Source organism: Spodoptera frugiperda, chromosome 4 (assembly GCF_023101765.2).
Source record: "Spodoptera frugiperda isolate SF20-4 chromosome 4, AGI-APGP_CSIRO_Sfru_2.0, whole genome shotgun sequence".
Lineage (NCBI taxonomy): Eukaryota > Metazoa > Arthropoda > Insecta > Lepidoptera > Noctuidae > Spodoptera > Spodoptera frugiperda.
Window position 1 is genome coordinate 2,774,714 of NC_064215.1, and position 17,823 is coordinate 2,792,536.

Sequence of the window (17,823 nt, forward strand, 5' to 3'; positions counted from 1 at the left end):
AACGTTGTTCTTAATTTTCTTGTCGTTATCGATATGACATTGTTGTGTGACTGACTGACTGTGTTAGTCTCTAAAGTTTGACATAATCTTTGTGTCGCGAAATGTCACCACTCTATGTGAAATAAAAAAATAAAAATTAGTCATGGCGGATCTAAAGAATGGGAAGGACGTGTCAAACGTCGGCGAGGGTGACTCTGTTTCGAAAGATGTTGTTTATCTCGAGGAAACATTTTACATTCTTTCTAAAAAGAACTCAGTATTTCGTGTTCGGTTGACACCTAAAGGTTTGTCTCTAACAAAAGAAACAGATGGCAATTCAAAAGAACAAACTATATTGCTAGCAGATATCATTGGCAGCAAATGTATGAGGAGCAAACGACGACGCCCTGGAGCCGGCTCATGTGTCTGCAGTTCCTTCGTTGGTAACCAGCTCAAAGTTGTAGATGAAAACAGTGGCGATCTGGACGAAAACGATATCAGCGCCTACCTGTATATTTATGCTTACATACTGAAAAGAAGTCGACGTACCTTGAAAAGAGAGAGGACAACAATAACACTGCGCTTCAGGTCTTTCGATAAGTATGAAGATAATAATAAAGAAGCACAGAAATGGAGGACTACAATAAAGTGTTTGATTGCGCGCCAGCCGATAACGTCCTCGCCGCCGACTAACGAAAAGAAGATACTAGTGCTTCTAAATCCAAAATCGGGGCCGGGTAAAGCTCGAGAGTTGTTCCAGTCGAAGGTGGTGCCTATTTTGCAGGAGGCTGAGGTGCCGTTCGACCTTCATGTTACGAAGTATGCTCAGTACGCGCGGGAGTTTGTGCGCACCAGGAATGTGTACGGTTGGCGCGCTATTGTGGCTATTGGTGGAGACGGCGTACTCTACGAGGTGATGAATGGCATGTTTGAGAGACTAGACTGGCAGCAAGCCCTAGCTGAAGTACCACTAGCCATATTACCCTGTGGCTCAGGCAATGGATTGGCAAGGACTATATGCCATTTGTACAAGTAAGTAACTTTACATTTGTTTATTCAATTGTCTAACTTGCAATATGGATATAAATTTATATAGCAAAACAAGCAAGGGTTTGCATTGTCCCCCAATAAGTAATGTTTACTCACTTACAAGTGGATCCAATTGGAATTTAGTATCTCAACATGTTTATATTACAGGTGCACACATAATAACAAAATGTATTTTCTTATAAGACTTATAAGTAGAATGAGACTCATTTCCCACATTGATATTCTTATAAAAGAACTCACACAGAAGTTCTGGTAATTTCTAATAAATTATGCTTACAAACATGTACCTATTATAATCTGATTTTCAAATAAAGTCAAGATAATTAATGCAACACTTAATGACAATATAATTAATTAACTTATTGGAATGCTACTTTACATAATTTCCTAGTTCCAATGACCATGAACATTCTATGATTAAGCATTACACAAAAAGCAACAATTATTGATATTATCAGATAATTTCACACATGACTCATTTTGATTACGGTAATATTTCATGCAAAATTATTTGGATGAATGTAACTGAAATCCGATCAGAGTAAAACTGAGATCTCATTGTGTTGTTCATGCATATAATCTGTTGAACTTTATGCATTGAGGAATTCTATTGTTTATTAAGGTATTTGAATGTCACCTAAGTATATCAACTACTCAAGTACTAGCACTTGATTGATAAAAGTGTTATTGAAGTTATCTTACAGAATATCAATTATTTTTACACTTTTAGTAAGAGTTCAAAGTAACATGTGGCTGAGTAGATAATTTCTTCTTGAGTCATTTTGTTACTGATATAGCCATGTTAAAAATATTGTTATTTAATGACCAACAATAAGGTGATAATTTTACTAAAAAATGGCAGGTTTTGTCAATTTTGCAAATAAGTGAAATATCTATATATAAAAATCAATTATTGTTTGTTAGTCTTGCTCAAACTCTAAAGCAGCTGGACTTATTTTACTAATTTTGCTCCAGAATTATTTGTGAAAGTCCAGGGAAGGCTTAAAAGTTGAGAAAAAAAATATTTGAGGCAGTATGAAGTTTGCCTGGTCAGTTAGTAATTTAGAAAAATATTTCAAGCTACAGCACATGGCATAGGTAGACTTTACTGGCCTGTCTTTGGGTAGTTCAGAGACAAAACAATAAATAAATACTAACTACCTATTATAAAACCTTCATTTAATAAAACTATCTAGCTAGAACAATTTTGATTATACTTTGTCTTGTAGGTATTTAATTTATCTACCTATTTTGAAATCAACAAATTGCATGATAAGAACACATTGAACTGATTACAGGTTTAATAGTTTCCCAACTGTTTTAATGGAATTACTAAATTATGAGGCACGATTATCTAGAGCATAATAATTAAAATCAACATCAAATGTAGTTTAAAAACTAGTACCGAAATGATGACTGCTAGATTTTTTATGATTATTTATTTGTTGTAATTGGTACCTGAATAGCAAGTACTTATGAAAATATTATACAATATGTAGTTGTAGGTACCAGTACTGATATAATACGGAAATAATTGCAATATCAAAAAATAAATACCTACTGATTTGTTGTAAGTTTAAAATAATAAAGTACCCCGGGTATACTATAGTTACATGTTGAAAACGGCACACTCACAAATGCCGCAAATAAGTGATGGCAAAAAACGAGGTTTATTTTCAAAAAACGTATGGAATTCAAAGTTTATTTTATGTAATAATAGTTGTAATCAACTGTTTAAGGCTGATATTGCACGAATAACACGAAAACAAAAGCAATTAAAATTATAAAGACTTTTTTTTCTGTATACTGTATTCAAAGAAAAAAAAATTGTGTTATTTGTCTTTTAAATCTGTTAAGTAATTATGACAAATAGCTCTGAACTCAAAACTGTTGGCACACTTTGGAATTGCAAAGTTACCTCTGTACACAACAGTTGTAAAAACTTGGGTATAGTGATTTATTACGATAATCTTGCTTTAAATATTTTGTTTGTATTCAAATAAGGTGTAACTGAGTTTTACATAACATAGCTAAATGTATTATAAACTCAAAAGAAATATTTTAGTGGTGAAAATATTATACTTCCAGTATTACTGTTTCATATTTTACTGATAAAAAGTCCTGGCTTTGTGGAATCATTGATTTTATGTCCATTTTCCCATTTATGTTACTAGGTACAGTTTGAGACCACTTCTACAGAATTGGTGTCCTTCAGGCTCATCCATTGTTAAAACTAGTAATTGAACCCTACCTTCCAAAATGGTTATTCATACTCAACCCTCATTATGCTGTCATTTATATGATAACCCTATCACAAAGACATTACTGTTCTTCAATTTCCTTCATATTAAATTGATCACATACAAGATGATCGCGTGGATTTGCTAACTTAAAAATAATCATCCAAATCGGGTCAAAGGAACACTTAACTTAAACCCATTGTGTTCGTTTTTTTCGCTAAATCGTGGGTCGTCTCAAGTCACCTTGCCCTTTTTAAAGTAGAAAAAAATAATGTTTATGTTTTTAAAATACAAAACTTTGTAAGCATGACGAAAAATCACAACCAATCAATGAATCATATAAAAGTGTCCTTTATTTTTTATATTAACTAGATAGGTTTATGTTAAGCTTGCTTCTAAGTACCTACGTGTAGTCCATGCACCTATTGTATGACCAATTTCAAAATTTCGGAGTGTTGCTGTCTTTACTCCAGAAAAGTAATTCTGATTTACCTAGTAAAGTATAGTTTAGTAGCAGAAATTATTGAACTTTTTAATGGATACTACTAAGCTTTGAACCCCTGGTAACTATGCTGGAAGGTAGATCTACGTGAGACATAATGTGTTTTCTATTGTGTATCATATACCGGCAGAAAACAGGTTAATATCTTGATTGCAGCAAGTTTGGAAGATCTTTGTCTTCAAAAAACTAGTTCAACGAGGAAAATCCTGTTATTTTTAATTAGACAAGTTGCATCTTTTTTATTTTATTTATTTAAGTTTGAGATATCACGAAATAGGTATGTGATTGCCTCGTTGTTATTTAAGTTCTTCATATTAAAATTTCCAGAAAGTAATTTATGCCAAATGTCATCGATAAACGTCTTTTTATTGAGCGGGATAAATCATCCAATGATTTCTCCCGCCTAGAGTGAGACGAGAGGGAGTGTTAGACTCTTACTGACTAAAAACCACTCCGTCATACTGCTGCTTTTCGAACTGGAGCCCCGCTAGTAATCAGCAGCTCCGAGTCCGGCATTAGGCCCAAAAAACGTCCTTAACCATCTAAAATAATATGTATTTGCAATCGAATCCACAGGTAGACAAACTTTCTACATGAACAGCTAAAAAACCTAATTCTAGGCAACTCTTATTCTTAATCGAAGTATTATAATCGTAGACTACCTGTCTATTTACATTCCAAAAGACCATCTCGGTGGGCCGTAGTTACCCAAAATCGATCCCATACACGAATTTTCTTGTAAAATAAGAGCAATTAGGTGTTCTGAATGACCCGGTCACTAAAGGCAAATATGGCAATCTTGTTTACGTTTCTATTAAAACCTAATTAATTTTTCGACACACTGACTTAACTATAATATGATAACCTACTTTGTTTTGTTATCTGAATACCTATTTACTGTTTTCCATTGATTTATGAACAGGTGTATCGATTAACCTAAACATTTGTTTATTTAAAATATTTTGTAGTCACCTTGAGCACCTTGTGCCAACGAGTTATGAAATTGTCTTACAAGAGTAATTAAGCAACAAAAGTAATGAATATAATGTGTTTTGTTTTTAAGAAGTATTTTCACGTAAGACTTGCGTTATTTACATATGTTAATTACTTAATTTTCCACAATAATTGTTTACGTGAAGGCCATTCTTTTAACAGGTATAAAGATTGAATTCTGAAAATTAGCAATCTTTTTTCACATTTTTTTTTCTGTAAGACCGTTTCTGTACAACTGCGGTCGTTAATTTTAGAAGCTGTTTACAAATTCAACAATGCTTCTTACGCCAAATAAAGGTGTGCGTGATACGTCTGTTGATTTGACCGATATCGATATCTTTGGACAAATATTGCGAATCCACTCGATCTTTCCGAACCTCCTTTACCTATATTAGCTTTATTTTCTTCATTCCTACAATGTTGACGATTTAATCGATATATTGCTGTATTCCGTGCCATGTTTGGTCATGAAATTCTTATGAAGATCATTCCTTAAAATGCAGCACATCCCTCAATACAACGACGAAGAAATCACTGACTAATTAACTACGGTTGATTGAGCAGAAAGAAGAATGGGAAAGTGCCTTTTACAGAGATGAACTTTTACCCTTGATTTTACGTAACAATCATTATTATTTATTTTCTATTTCAATAGACCGCGACAGTTTAATCCGTACAATCGAAATGTCGTTCACGCAACTCTGGTTATGATGCAAGCAGGAGGGGGAAATGAAGCGAAGGAAATTACTTGCTTGCCGTGCTGTCATGGCCGTCTGCTACTATGATTTTATAGTAATTTGCCGTTCTGTATAAAAAAAAACTCGTTCATCGACTTCCGCTTTTATTTCGTTAGCAAAGTTAGTTAAGGATAATTCCTTATCTCACAAAAAACCCAATACACCAAACAAAATCCAAACAGTGTGCTTACCAATAGTTAACGTGTTTATTTGGTTATTGAATCTTCGTCCAAAACCATTTTTTTTTTATGTGTTCATTATCATCTGTAGACAATGGAATAGACGTGATATGTGTTCCAGTCCCTAAAAAGAAAAAAAAAAAACATCGGTTGGCTTATCCGATCCATCCACGAGTAACATAAGCGTTTCCAATTTTTACTATCCAAAAAATTGCCACGCTATTTATGGAAAATAAACACTAATCGAAGAGAGATCCTGTTTAAAAAATTATTAGCCTTTCGTAATCTGCGCCGGCTGACTAATTCGTATCAAGTTTACACAGATTAGTTATAATAAGTCGCACATGACAGATATTAACTTAAACATTCACGTTTTACCGTAGGTACGATTATTTTCCACGGTACAGATACCAATTTTACGTACGTTTATTCAATTGTAATTCTTATCTCGGTCGGTTTAGGATTGTAATTAGTGTGTATTCGTTACGTGTTTTAATTTTTGCATGCGTATTTAGACCTAGTTTTGTTTAAATGATCATGCACCGTCTAATGAGTTTAGAAGTAGATTTGTCACAAGGACGTATTTATTTATGAGTTGCTATTTAAACTAAGATCACCGGTATTCTGTTACCTAGTGCGTATAATTTAGGATCAAGAGTCATTCAGTATAACTAAACGGTTGATTGTTTTAATTAATCTCGGGAGTTATTACTCTGATAACGACAAAAGAGTAATAAAATTCAAGTTAACACATTAAATTTCCTCTCTATACGACTTGGCTTCAGCTTATTGAGCGAAAGTGTAATTTATTCGCTTTTGTGGCAAATAGCAAAAGTAGTTGCGAGTTAAATTGCAATAGAACACGTATCCATAATTCATTTGGCCATGTACGGACGTTTCATAACCGATTCAGTATCGATATTCTGCTTGATTTTATTATTGTCGGAATAAAAATCAGTACTGTTAATTAAATAATCATATGGATTACGGCCAGCGAGTGCTAATCGCCTTGAAATCGTATCTGTATCGCTTCCCCCAAGGTCGTGTGGACAAATCGTATGAGAGGGGTCTTGTGAGTGTTTTATGAATAAGGAAGCCAGTCTATATGGTCTTAATTTACTGACTGTTGTTCGATAGTCAGGTGTTCTATTCTTTTCTATCAGTTTCTTCGTTAAAGGTATGGGTCCACAGGCCCGCATCGTACGCATTGCACGCATCGTACGCATTCCGTATGACGTCATCAGTACGCATTGCATGTAGGCATTGCTGATGATGCGATCCGTACGATGCGGATCAGTGGTCGCAATTGTATGAGTTTCTATACAAGACAAACTAAAATCCGTTGCGTGCGATGCGTACGAGGCGGGACTGTGGACGCTTACCTGTAAGCCTATCTTTATCACTCCGAGAAATTAATCTTTCACGTTTCCTCCGATAATTTTGAGGCGCTAACATTAGATTAGATCTCGGTACTGTCAAATCATATCTTGAATTAATTAATTATTTACGTTGTGCGTCTCCTGATAATAATATTTAAATGTTGAGATAGACATAGAGTGGTCTACAACAGTGAGTAGGACAATAAATCGGCATATTAAAGCATTTAATTGGCGACTGATGTCACTTTGAAACATACCATATGCCACTTAAGAAGTAGTCGAAATGTTCAATGAAATATAGTATGATATCTGTGTACGTAATGATCACAAATGAGTCTTTAATAAAAAGGTTCTCCTCTGAATTGGCAGTTGATTGATACAACAAATAATGATACCAGTAGTTTTAAAGTACAGAAATAGTTTTGTGTAGAAAATCAATAGTGTTTCGTGTAGAATTTTCACATAGCGACAGTAATATTACAAGCTATTTATTTAATAATAACATAATATTGTTTTAATAATAAACGTAGTATAGTAAATTTTAACCTCTCGACTGCTATATCAAACGTTCTGGCAAAACACAGGTTAATTTGAAAATGATAATTGAAATTAATATGTGATGAAGATTATCAAGTTCATAATTAGGTATGTGCCTGTCACAAAAGCTTTGTGTAGATAATGACTTACTATTAGCCGCTAGTATCTATATATTAATACGTGATGCAAAAACTTTCGGAACCTTTTTACGAAAATTGCGCGGACGTAGGAGCATAAAATTTGGTACACTTATAGTTTATGTGTAGGAGAAGTGAAAAATGCAAATATTTTTCAAAAATAATGCTTATAAAGTACATTAAATCAATAAATAAAACATTACACACACTACCATGCATAGCATCGTATTTGACAAAATGTCAAAATTGACAGACATTGCGATGATATTCTCACGTCTCATATGAAAAGAGGTTTCTCACTGAAGGAGGTTTGGTTATTCATGATCCGCCGGAATAAATTAATTTGAATTTCACAAAACTAATAGCAATTCGTTAAATAAAAATTATCCTTGAACGTATGGAAAGTGGTATTGTAAATTAAATCGTATATGGTCGAATTTCGACCACTAGGCGACCACTAGTTTCATTAAATCTTCTAATGAATTAACTAGCGGGTCACTCTAGCCTTGTTCGAGTGCTATTTCCCGACGTTCTCCTGGTGAACGAGTTAGAATTTTTATCAGATTTGGCCTAGTAGTTCGGGAGTTTTGCGCTTACATATAATTCAGTGATTTATTTTTAGTTATATGTAGTTGTAGATAGGAAATAAAACTTAGATTCGCAAAACAATCACAGTGTCTTGTGTGATAACTGATAAACAATAGAAAATACTAAACGTTTTAATACCTTTTGTGCATATGCGACACTAAGTACTAAGTAGATACCTGGAGCCGGCCAAAGGTCTCCTATGTTGACAATATGAATAATGGTCTGAATGCAATTAGTCATTAGTTTGTTTTATAAACTATGCAGTGCTAAGGTGTAAACAACAAAGATGGATACGTAATTTTACTTTAATGACACCATTGTTACATTTTCTAATGTATAAGTTGCGGTTTCTAATACTATAACGCTATCGTTGATAAATAATGCGCAGTAATTAAGTCCAATAATAATATGACACGAAATAAAAATCCAGTTCATCGTATAGTTTGAAATGGATTGATAAAAATCAATCGATGATAAGACAAGTGCAAGAGATAAGGGCATCTCATGACCGGATCTTTTACTACGAGACACACCATTAAAGGATCATATTATTGAATGGATTCCATAGTTTCTATCAATATGGAAGCATAGAATATTGAAATCCGACATGTCCTAATCCGCTCATTGGCTGTTATCTTATCTTTTATACATCATCATAACAGATGTTCCTATCAGACAAAAATAATGTTATATAGCTCCTTTAAACCAGTTTTTTTTTGGCGTCCATTGTAAGTATAATATGGATAATCGAAAACTATGACGTCATCACTATTGTCGTACCAACGAATGTGCGTAGAACAGATATCGGATTGTATACAACTTTATCAAAAATCCAAATATATTTAGCAATTCCGTTCTTAGGTTATAGGTTTTATCTGGGTTCTGATTTTATCGGAGTAATCATAATACGACACTTTCCAATTGAATCATTTTTAACTAGTTTTAGCTGAGAGACCTTTTGGAACAGTGACTCAGTGAGTTAAACTGGTTAGTTTTACTATTAATCAAAAATTGTTTACACTATACTCACCTCACATTACATGGGACTTATAAAAGGCGTTACGTTGCAATGTTTACTCTATATACATTACTAAATAACCACTCTAACGTCCATGGATAGCACGGTATCCAAAAAAAGGAGCGTCATACGTCCATGGATACTATAGTATCCAAAGTGACGAGTTCTGTTTAACTCCCTCTAGTTTAAAATACGGTCTTGTTTGGTGAGTTTTGACTGATTATCTATACAGCTGAATAAATTGTTCGACGAAAAAATAAGACATGGCGTTGTAATATGCTTTGACAAACAAAATATAATTTTTTAAAGTTAGTTGACTCGTTTTTGAAGTGTTTTTGTGAGTTCCAACAATTATGTCGTAAATACTACAGTTTTGTTTAATTCATCTTGCAAGTGTTATACATCAAAATAAACTAGAAGATTTGTGCTTTACGATGATGTATAAATGTCACAGTTTTAGCTGATAAATCTAGTCTAATTTTAACTTCAAACGATTGTTGTTTCGAAAAAAATGGCCGGTCTGGTGTTGGCCACTTTTAGTTTTGTTTATACATATTTTACATACTTTGCATTACAATAGTATATAAAATATCGAAATACATTTCGTAATAAGCAAAATAATACATTTTTCAAAGAGAAATATACTAAATTCATTGAAGATTCCATAATAATGTCAATGTGTTCCTCAGGTTTTTTGATGTGTAAAATTACGAGTAGTGTTTTCTTTCGATTTAATTACAATACTTAGGGTTAACCGAATATAATCATATATACATCAAAAGAAAGGGTAATGAGTCTAGTTTGTTGTAAAAATATTTTATTGATAAAATATGCAATAGTTGTGCCGTATATTCTAAAAAGGTAGAAATAATTCTGTTTTTTTTCTGTGTTTCATGTTTAACCCGTTTTATTGTATTTTAAAGATTAACTAAAGATATAAAAAAATCGTTAAGATTGATCAGTATTCTTCAATCTTTTTTTTGGTATTCTTTTCTTTATTCTAGGCATTACGGTTCAGTAGCTATAAAGGTTTTTTGTTACGACGAACTTGCGAGTCGCGCGCGGTTCGGATGCCGTGCGCGGCTGGACGTTAGAGAGATAAACGGTCGCGCGGGCCGGACGTTAGAGTGGATAAATGGCTAGAGAAACATAAACAAGTGCAACAATTAATTATAGCTTAACACATCATGCAAAAAAAAAAACGATACATAGTAGAATAATTAACAAAAACAACAAGCAATAGAGGAAAAATGTTATATGTCATAGGTACACAACATAATATGTTATGATTTAACATAATTATCTTCATGGTTCTAGCATCCGTAATGAACAAATCCGTATTTAAATTTACTCTTGCGATTATTTTACAAAAATGGTCGGATATTAATATTATTCTACTAACAATGAACGTTTTGTACTTAAATTATTTGACGTAGGTGCATGACTGTATATAATGTAATTGTAAACCTATGTGAGACGAATCTCGCGACGGTGTTACGCTGACTCTTATCGAATGAACCCAAGGCCTTCTACTGGTTCCATATCTGCAACTGCAAATTCATTTAACTTATAATATACCTTGTTGTATTTTATTTGGTGTTTTTGCCATACTTATTGTTGGAAGCAAATATAACAGCTCACACATAAATTCGCGTGGTGCTCGGCGACTGGGCTTCTCCCAGTTATGCAGTCTCTTTTGTGGTTTTTAGGGTTAAGTCATTCTGTCGCCTGCATTAAATTCACCGAGGGAAATGGAAACTATCGTTTTCTTCAATGTACCGGTGTTTTCATGGTTGTATCTACTGTAGATCCTGGCTTACAGGAGCTGCAGCGGTTTTGGGAGGTTGTGGCGGCCTTATCCCATTAAAAATACCTAGTTGTAGTATTTTAAGTAATTTGCGAAATTTTAAACTAAGTGCTTTTTGTTTCATTTAATCATTTGAAGTAGTATTTTTTTATAAGTAAAATGAGATCACCATTTTGTTTATGAAAAAAGTGTAAACGTCTCAGCGAGAGTTAAATATTTGGGCAATTAATAGATTAAAGTTAATAGTTAAAAGCCTAAGATAAGTGCTTGTGTACCTAAAATGTACCAAGAACTGTGTGGATTATATCTACTAATGCAAATAACAGAAGTCCGCGACATGATATAGTCACAGATATGTAAAATGACTAGATATCATCACACGTTACCTTTTAGAAATGAAACCGGTATTTCAAGTGTTGTACTAATCTATTTTAATGTCAATGAATTCGGATTTTCGAAATTATGTGTGTATTTTGCACTTTGTTCTTTGTTTGTTATTTTTTAATTTATTTGCTAATCTTAATTAGTTTTTTTTTAACGCAATGACTATAATATCTAAATGAACATTTTGCAGCGTCATTCATGTTTAAGTATTTATTTTGATACTCATGTTGTGTTGACTCTTAACCGTAATCGGTTCACAACAGCCAAAAACAAGTTTCTTCTTTTTAATATTTTCGTACCTTCAATTTGTAATGGCCATACCATTTGTTATTCTTATACAAAACCTTAGGTCGGCATGAGGTCATTCAAATACCTTTGATTCTCAGTTCACACAACAATTTTCCATACTTATAGTGGATTTATTTTCAAAGACAATGTCTCCTTAGAAAATACTTACTGACCATTTATTTTATCAACAAAATAAATGGCAAACGTAATTTACGGTTTGCGATAAAAATACATAAATGGCAATTTTGATTTGAATAGGTAACACCGATAGCAACGTTGGCTTGTGACGCAGTGCCATAATTTTGAATGCTGGTAAGCTCGTTACGTTATTGGACTGCATGTTTGTATTAACAGCAAACCCAGTAATATTATCCATTAATTTTTAGTTGATAATAGTTTCTTTGTTAAAACCAGTACAGAGTACATAATTATTATGCCTAAGATTTGATGATTTTCTTCATTATTCGCAAGATGCAGCAAGATACATTCATAACATTTTACATAAGTTAGTAAAAGAGCTAAATAGGCTAACAGTCGGTACAGGCATAATAAACCTTAATTTACCTTTACCTCATCAGAGAAAACGGCATGATTTAATCTTTTCTCATGAATATGATGTCATTGAACCATTGAACTTTTACTTTTTCCTGTATAACACTTACCTACTGCGTTAAATCTTTACTGTGAACAGTCATATACGGTTCACCTGAATATTTAGAAGTTCGGCTAAAAATATAAGCCATTTAATACGTGTAAGGTTTCCTATGAATCCACTAAAGTGTGTGTTCTACTAAACTCACTAAGTTATAACATTTTTTGTAGTTTTAATCATAGGTTAGATTCATTAGCTATCGATTGCAGTGTATTTTCTTTCAAGCCATCTGTTGCATTCCCATAGACCTGACTATTGATCAAATATTTATTGAACACTAAGTTATGTCGAGTTATCGGGGTAAAAAGTCCAGAAAATCGCACTCAGATCCGTTAAGTCATAGCAAACATACATGCATCCTCACAAACTTTCGTATTAATTTAACCTGCAGTAAAGTTTTTAATGAGTAGTTCCGAGACAAGACCACACGTATCATTGAGATTTTGATCTTAGTATTTACTAACCTGTGGATTACCTCAGACTTTAAGTTACATTTACAATTCTTTACTCAGGGATTTAGTCCGTATCCTTAAGTATCTAGTAACAATCGTATAAACAATTGTTTTATGTGAACCATAAAGAATTGTTTTCTGTCATCGTCTGGCATGAAAATTGCTACGGTTGTAAAGCATCATCTTCTTACAACATAATTATGGGAGATCATTTGTGTGGCCGTAATTACTTACATTTTATGGAGTTTCTTTGAGATAACGGAAAAACCCAAAACGTTGTTTGAGGAAAACTATACACTTGTTTGTTGTTGTGTTGTTGTTTTCTCTGTTATTCTGATCTTGTGATTTTGGCTGTGCTGGTAGAATGAAAATCTTTTGCCAAATAATTATCTTTGAAAAGAACTCAAATTACATTATTTTTTTGTTTCAGTGAACCGTATATTCCTCAAAACCTGACTGGTCTTACGATGGGAATAGTGAAGGGCGAAACAGCACCTATGGATGTTGTTAGAATCGAAACAAAAACCAGTGTAAGTATACATGAGAATGCAGTTTATGTAACGTGGTACGGCACACGGCCACCGTGGGGATGTGTTACGTTACAATATTCAATTGACTACGTCCGTCACAACAAACAACAGGTCGCCTTGCGGATACAATTAGCCCCACGTTGATACGACACTGTTGATATTTACACGTTATGTTATTATCTTATAAGTTAACTCAAACGCTGACCATTTGTGAGGTCCAGCCGGCCTTTAGCCGCCAATAACGAGTTCTCTCGACCATAATATGACGTCAACAGATCCGCTTGTGTTTATTTTTAATATTTGATTTAATGAGCGTTTCTTTTTTTGCAGATTATGTTTTCGTTTCTTTCCGTTGGCTGGGGCCTCCTATCAGACATTGATATCGAAAGCGAAAGATTACGAGCAATCGGTGGCCAAAGGTTCGCTGTCTGGGCACTAGCGAGGCTCGTTGGACTGAGGAAATACAAAGGTGTAGTGAGTTATGCGAAAATTAAGGATGTGAGCAATCTACCTAAACCAAAACAACCGCTCACCCTCAGTCACAGTATCAGTCAGGACGGCGCGCTCGACTCCCCTGATGCGGAAGCGTTCATTGATGCGGATGAGCATTCCGAAGTGTTCGTGAACGCTATTAGCGGGAAACAACATCAAAGGGTGGACTCGTGGTACTCAGTCAACTCACGGAGGAGCGCGTTCTACAGCACTCGCGGCTCGGAGTACCACAGCGTGACCAGCAGCGGCTCGGAGATGCGGTCGCCGGTGCACGCGTGCATGCACGGGCCTGCGTCACACCTGCCCTCGCTCATGTCGCAGCTACCCGCGCACTGGGTGCACGAGCACGGAGAGTTTGTCATGGTGCACGTATCGTATCAACCATACATCGGTGAAGACTTTTTATTTGCTCCGCGATCGCAGCTGTCTGATGGAGTCATGTGGATGTTGATCATCAAAGCAGGGATTTCTCGATCTCAACTACTCTCGTTCCTCATGGGTGTGGGCCAAGGCACGCACGCCGATATGAACAATGAATACATTAAGATGGTTCCTGTCAGTGCGTTTAGGATAGTTCCGGAGGGTACCACGGGCAACATCACCGTCGACGGTGAAATTGTGGAATACGGACCCATACAGGCTGAAATCTTTCCGAACATAATTAATTTATTAGTGCCAGAAATGAAATAACGTCGCGTAAATAAGTAAAAGGTATTCTTAAAATGACTGATATAATTATTTGAACCATAACCGAGCCGATGCATGTGCAATATAAGGGAACATCAAGATTCCGAGCAAAGGTGTAAATTAATGGTTGTGTGAGAGATATGTTATTATATTGTTAAATACTTACCAAAAGTTATTGATTGCGGTGGCAATTGAGTTGATCATTCCATGAATGTTGTGATTTATGTTAAACATTTTTTTTTTATTATGAATTGGTTCAAAAACTGAAAATGTGATATAATTTTGTAAGTGAATTAAGAGCCTAAATATGAGCAAATAGCTGCTAGTCCAGGCTTACACTTCTACAATGAATTAGTGCCAAATGTTAGCACTCTAAATACATTCATTTTAAATTGTAATGAGGAATTGATCATTCACAGTACTTGCTCAATTGTAGAGCAATTGTTTGCACTTTTATTCCTACTTAGGATATTTATTGTTTCAGCAATCGTGTTACTTATAAATATTTTAAATGTAAAAATGTATTAAGTAATAGTATGTAGCTCAAAGCAAACTATATTAATTATGTAATACTTTATAATTGCATTTTAATGAAAAAGAGAACATAATTTACGCTCTCTTGGTAACATATAGAATATTTTAGAAAATCTTACTTTTTATGTTAAAGTAATTTTTCAAATCAACTTACTGAAGCTGTTGCATGCTTTGTATAATAGTTATCTTGTTAAGAGTTCAAAATGAATCAGATAATTAGTAAATACAAATATAACTTGCCATACTTATGAAGTTGAAGTTATATAACTTGCCGTTTGGTGTTGTGGACCGAGGGCTGGGGATGGGGGCAACTCTTTTATATAATTTAGTTAATTTATTAACGTTAAACTGGTTTGGGACTGCTGGTATAACTTAATGTAATTTATTTAGCAGTATTAATTAATTATTATTATAGCAATTATGTTTTCTGTGATAATAACTATTCTGCCATATTTCATTTGAATTTTGTACCAAGGCAACATGAGAACTGTCTGACAAAACCCCATAAAATGAAAAGAAAGATTAAACTTTGTGATAATTCCAGTTTGTGTACTTTGAAAAATATTATGTCCATTTTTAAATATAAAGATGTAATGTACAAAAGTAAGTGCTGCTGTTGTCTATAGAGTTAGAGAATTACAGATGTAAGGTTCCGTGTACATATCTCGTAGAATTGTTTCAGTGGTATTGTCTATGACTCGTTTTCTGTTCTGCACAAGACTTTATTTTATGTATCAAGTTATAGTGTTCATTTGCACATTAAAAAAATAAAATACTACTTAATATCATAGTTGTTTGTTACTGGACAAATCTTATTTGTACATTCCGTAATCTTAGGTGTCTTTGGGCTTTTTAATACTTATCAAGTGTAAGAATTTTAGATTTAAATACAGTAGCATATTAGCAAATTTTTAATGAGTAATGTTGTGAATAAAAGTTATATAATTTTCAATTTTATGAAACTGTTGTCAATAAATGATCATTTCAAAGCTGTTGGAGTTTTATATTAATAAAAAAATATGGAAATAGTAATAACTCTTTATTATAATCTTCATCTGATCAATCACTAAAGTATACTTACAACTAATATGACTTGTTTGTTAGTCATTTTGAAAGGAAATAATTATAACGAAAACCAACACACAATACAAAATCATAGCTTTGTGATTACAATTAACTTATATGGCAATTTTACATACATAGACTATAATGAAATATAACAAATTGCCAAAAAATAAGTTTTAAATTTTAACATTATTATTTATCTTGTCAATAAAATGGTTTAGAATATCTAAACATTTTACTGAGCTCTCTTAATCTTAGACATTCAAAGTTACATTCAAAAACAGTCTTCATGAACATTTGTATAATTTTAAACAATTATCTCAATTTGAGAGAATCTAAACTGTCCAAAAGGTTTTGTACTTCAGAATCAACTTGTTCACGAGTACTGACACGCTCTAGTCTTTGGCAGACAGACTCCAAATCACTAGCGTCAGCTTTCTGCATCTTCATATACTTTAGCATCATTTCAACAACTAAACATATTTCTCCAATCAGGTGTTTCGTCTCCTCAAAGTGCCCAGCCCCACTGGGACGCATTTGTATTAATTTCAGTTTGCTCTGGGCTAATTGTATAGGATTGTGTCCGTTCTTGTCGTGAGAACTCACATCTGTGCCAGCATCAAGTAGTTCGATCACAACAGGAATGTGATTGGTGCAGGCTGCAAGGTGAAGGGGTGTATTGCCCAATGTATCTTTAATGTTGGGGTTAGCACCATGTCTCAACAAGATTTTAATGACGTCAACGTAACCACGACAAGCAGCTAAATGCAATGGACTTCTTTTGTGTTCATCTGAAGAATTTGGGTCAGCTCCTGATAACAGAAGTTTCTCCACAAGTTCTGTGTTGTTAGTGGAGGCGGCGAAGCGTAGTTTGTGGTTTTTGGACGAACATTTTGCACCACCGTACCTGTATTTCAATCTGTATTGTCTGGCTTTAGTAGAACACTTGATTTTTCCGACGTGTTCGTGTGGTTCTGTTAAAAAGTCTATTGGCATCGGCTGGCCAGCTTGATTGATGGGTATAGCTGGTGGGCTGAATTCTAAAATGCACTGGGAGTGGTCAAATATTGGATTATCGCTGCTCTCATTACTGGTGTCTACCCCAGAGTCGGCCATGGTATACCAATATCTATTCACCACACAGTAGAAACAATGTTCTTGATAATTTCAAACTTTCTGTGTCAACTTCTGTTCCAGGATTCATAAAACTTTGCACTAAGAAATAATTAGTTAAGCATAAAACAAAGTAGAAGAAAGTTAAAATCGACTTGTTTATACTAGGCGAGGAGCTGTCATAATTTATATTTCTGTTTCCTTTCTTTCTTTCACCAAGTTTCACCTGATATTTTTTTGGTATTGTAACATTGTTAATAGATGCAACTTTTTTTGTTTGTTTATTTGTTTTTATTATTGAAAATTATTAACGGTGTAAGGTTTTCTCACGTGAACGTAAATGAAAATGAATTCATTTGATAATTAAATTTAATATTTGGATAAAATTTTCAAATTCAATAACAAATATATCTCATCCAGTCTTATGATAAACAATAACTCGATGACTAGAGTACGCCACCTGAGTGTAATGTGCATCCA

The 17,823-nt window shown here is 33.9% G+C and overlaps 2 protein-coding genes across 2 annotated transcripts; one reads left to right on the forward strand and one right to left on the reverse strand.

Moving 5' to 3' along the window:
* The first annotated feature begins 76 nt into the window (after nucleotides 1-76).
* On the forward strand, nucleotides 77-16,156 carry LOC118272717 (sphingosine kinase 1). The gene is made up of 3 exons (XM_035589366.2): nucleotides 77-1,011; nucleotides 13,353-13,452; nucleotides 13,783-16,156. Exons 1-3 carry the CDS (start codon nucleotides 143-145, stop codon nucleotides 14,632-14,634), a joined length of 1,821 nt encoding a protein of 606 aa, XP_035445259.1. The 5' UTR covers nucleotides 77-142; the 3' UTR covers nucleotides 14,635-16,156.
* A 31-nt stretch (nucleotides 16,157-16,187) lies between these two features.
* Nucleotides 16,188-17,699, reverse strand: LOC118272728 (ankyrin repeat domain-containing protein 54). The gene has a single exon (XM_035589379.2). It carries the CDS (start codon nucleotides 17,344-17,346, stop codon nucleotides 16,546-16,548), a length of 801 nt encoding a protein of 266 aa, XP_035445272.1. The 5' UTR covers nucleotides 17,347-17,699; the 3' UTR covers nucleotides 16,188-16,545.
* Between the last annotated feature and the right edge of the window lie 124 nt (nucleotides 17,700-17,823).

Coding starts and splice junctions, on each gene's coding strand:
- LOC118272717 (XM_035589366.2), top strand. CDS start 143: ATGGCGGATCTAAAGAATGGGAAGGACGTGTCAAACGTCGGCGAGGGT. Junction 1,012..13,352: donor ACTATATGCCATTTGTACAA/GTAAGTAACTTT, acceptor TTTTTGTTTCAG/TGAACCGTATATTCCTCAAA. Junction 13,453..13,782: donor GAATCGAAACAAAAACCAGT/GTAAGTATACAT, acceptor CTTTTTTTGCAG/ATTATGTTTTCGTTTCTTTC.
- LOC118272728 (XM_035589379.2), bottom strand. CDS start 17,346: ATGGCCGACTCTGGGGTAGACACCAGTAATGAGAGCAGCGATAATCCA.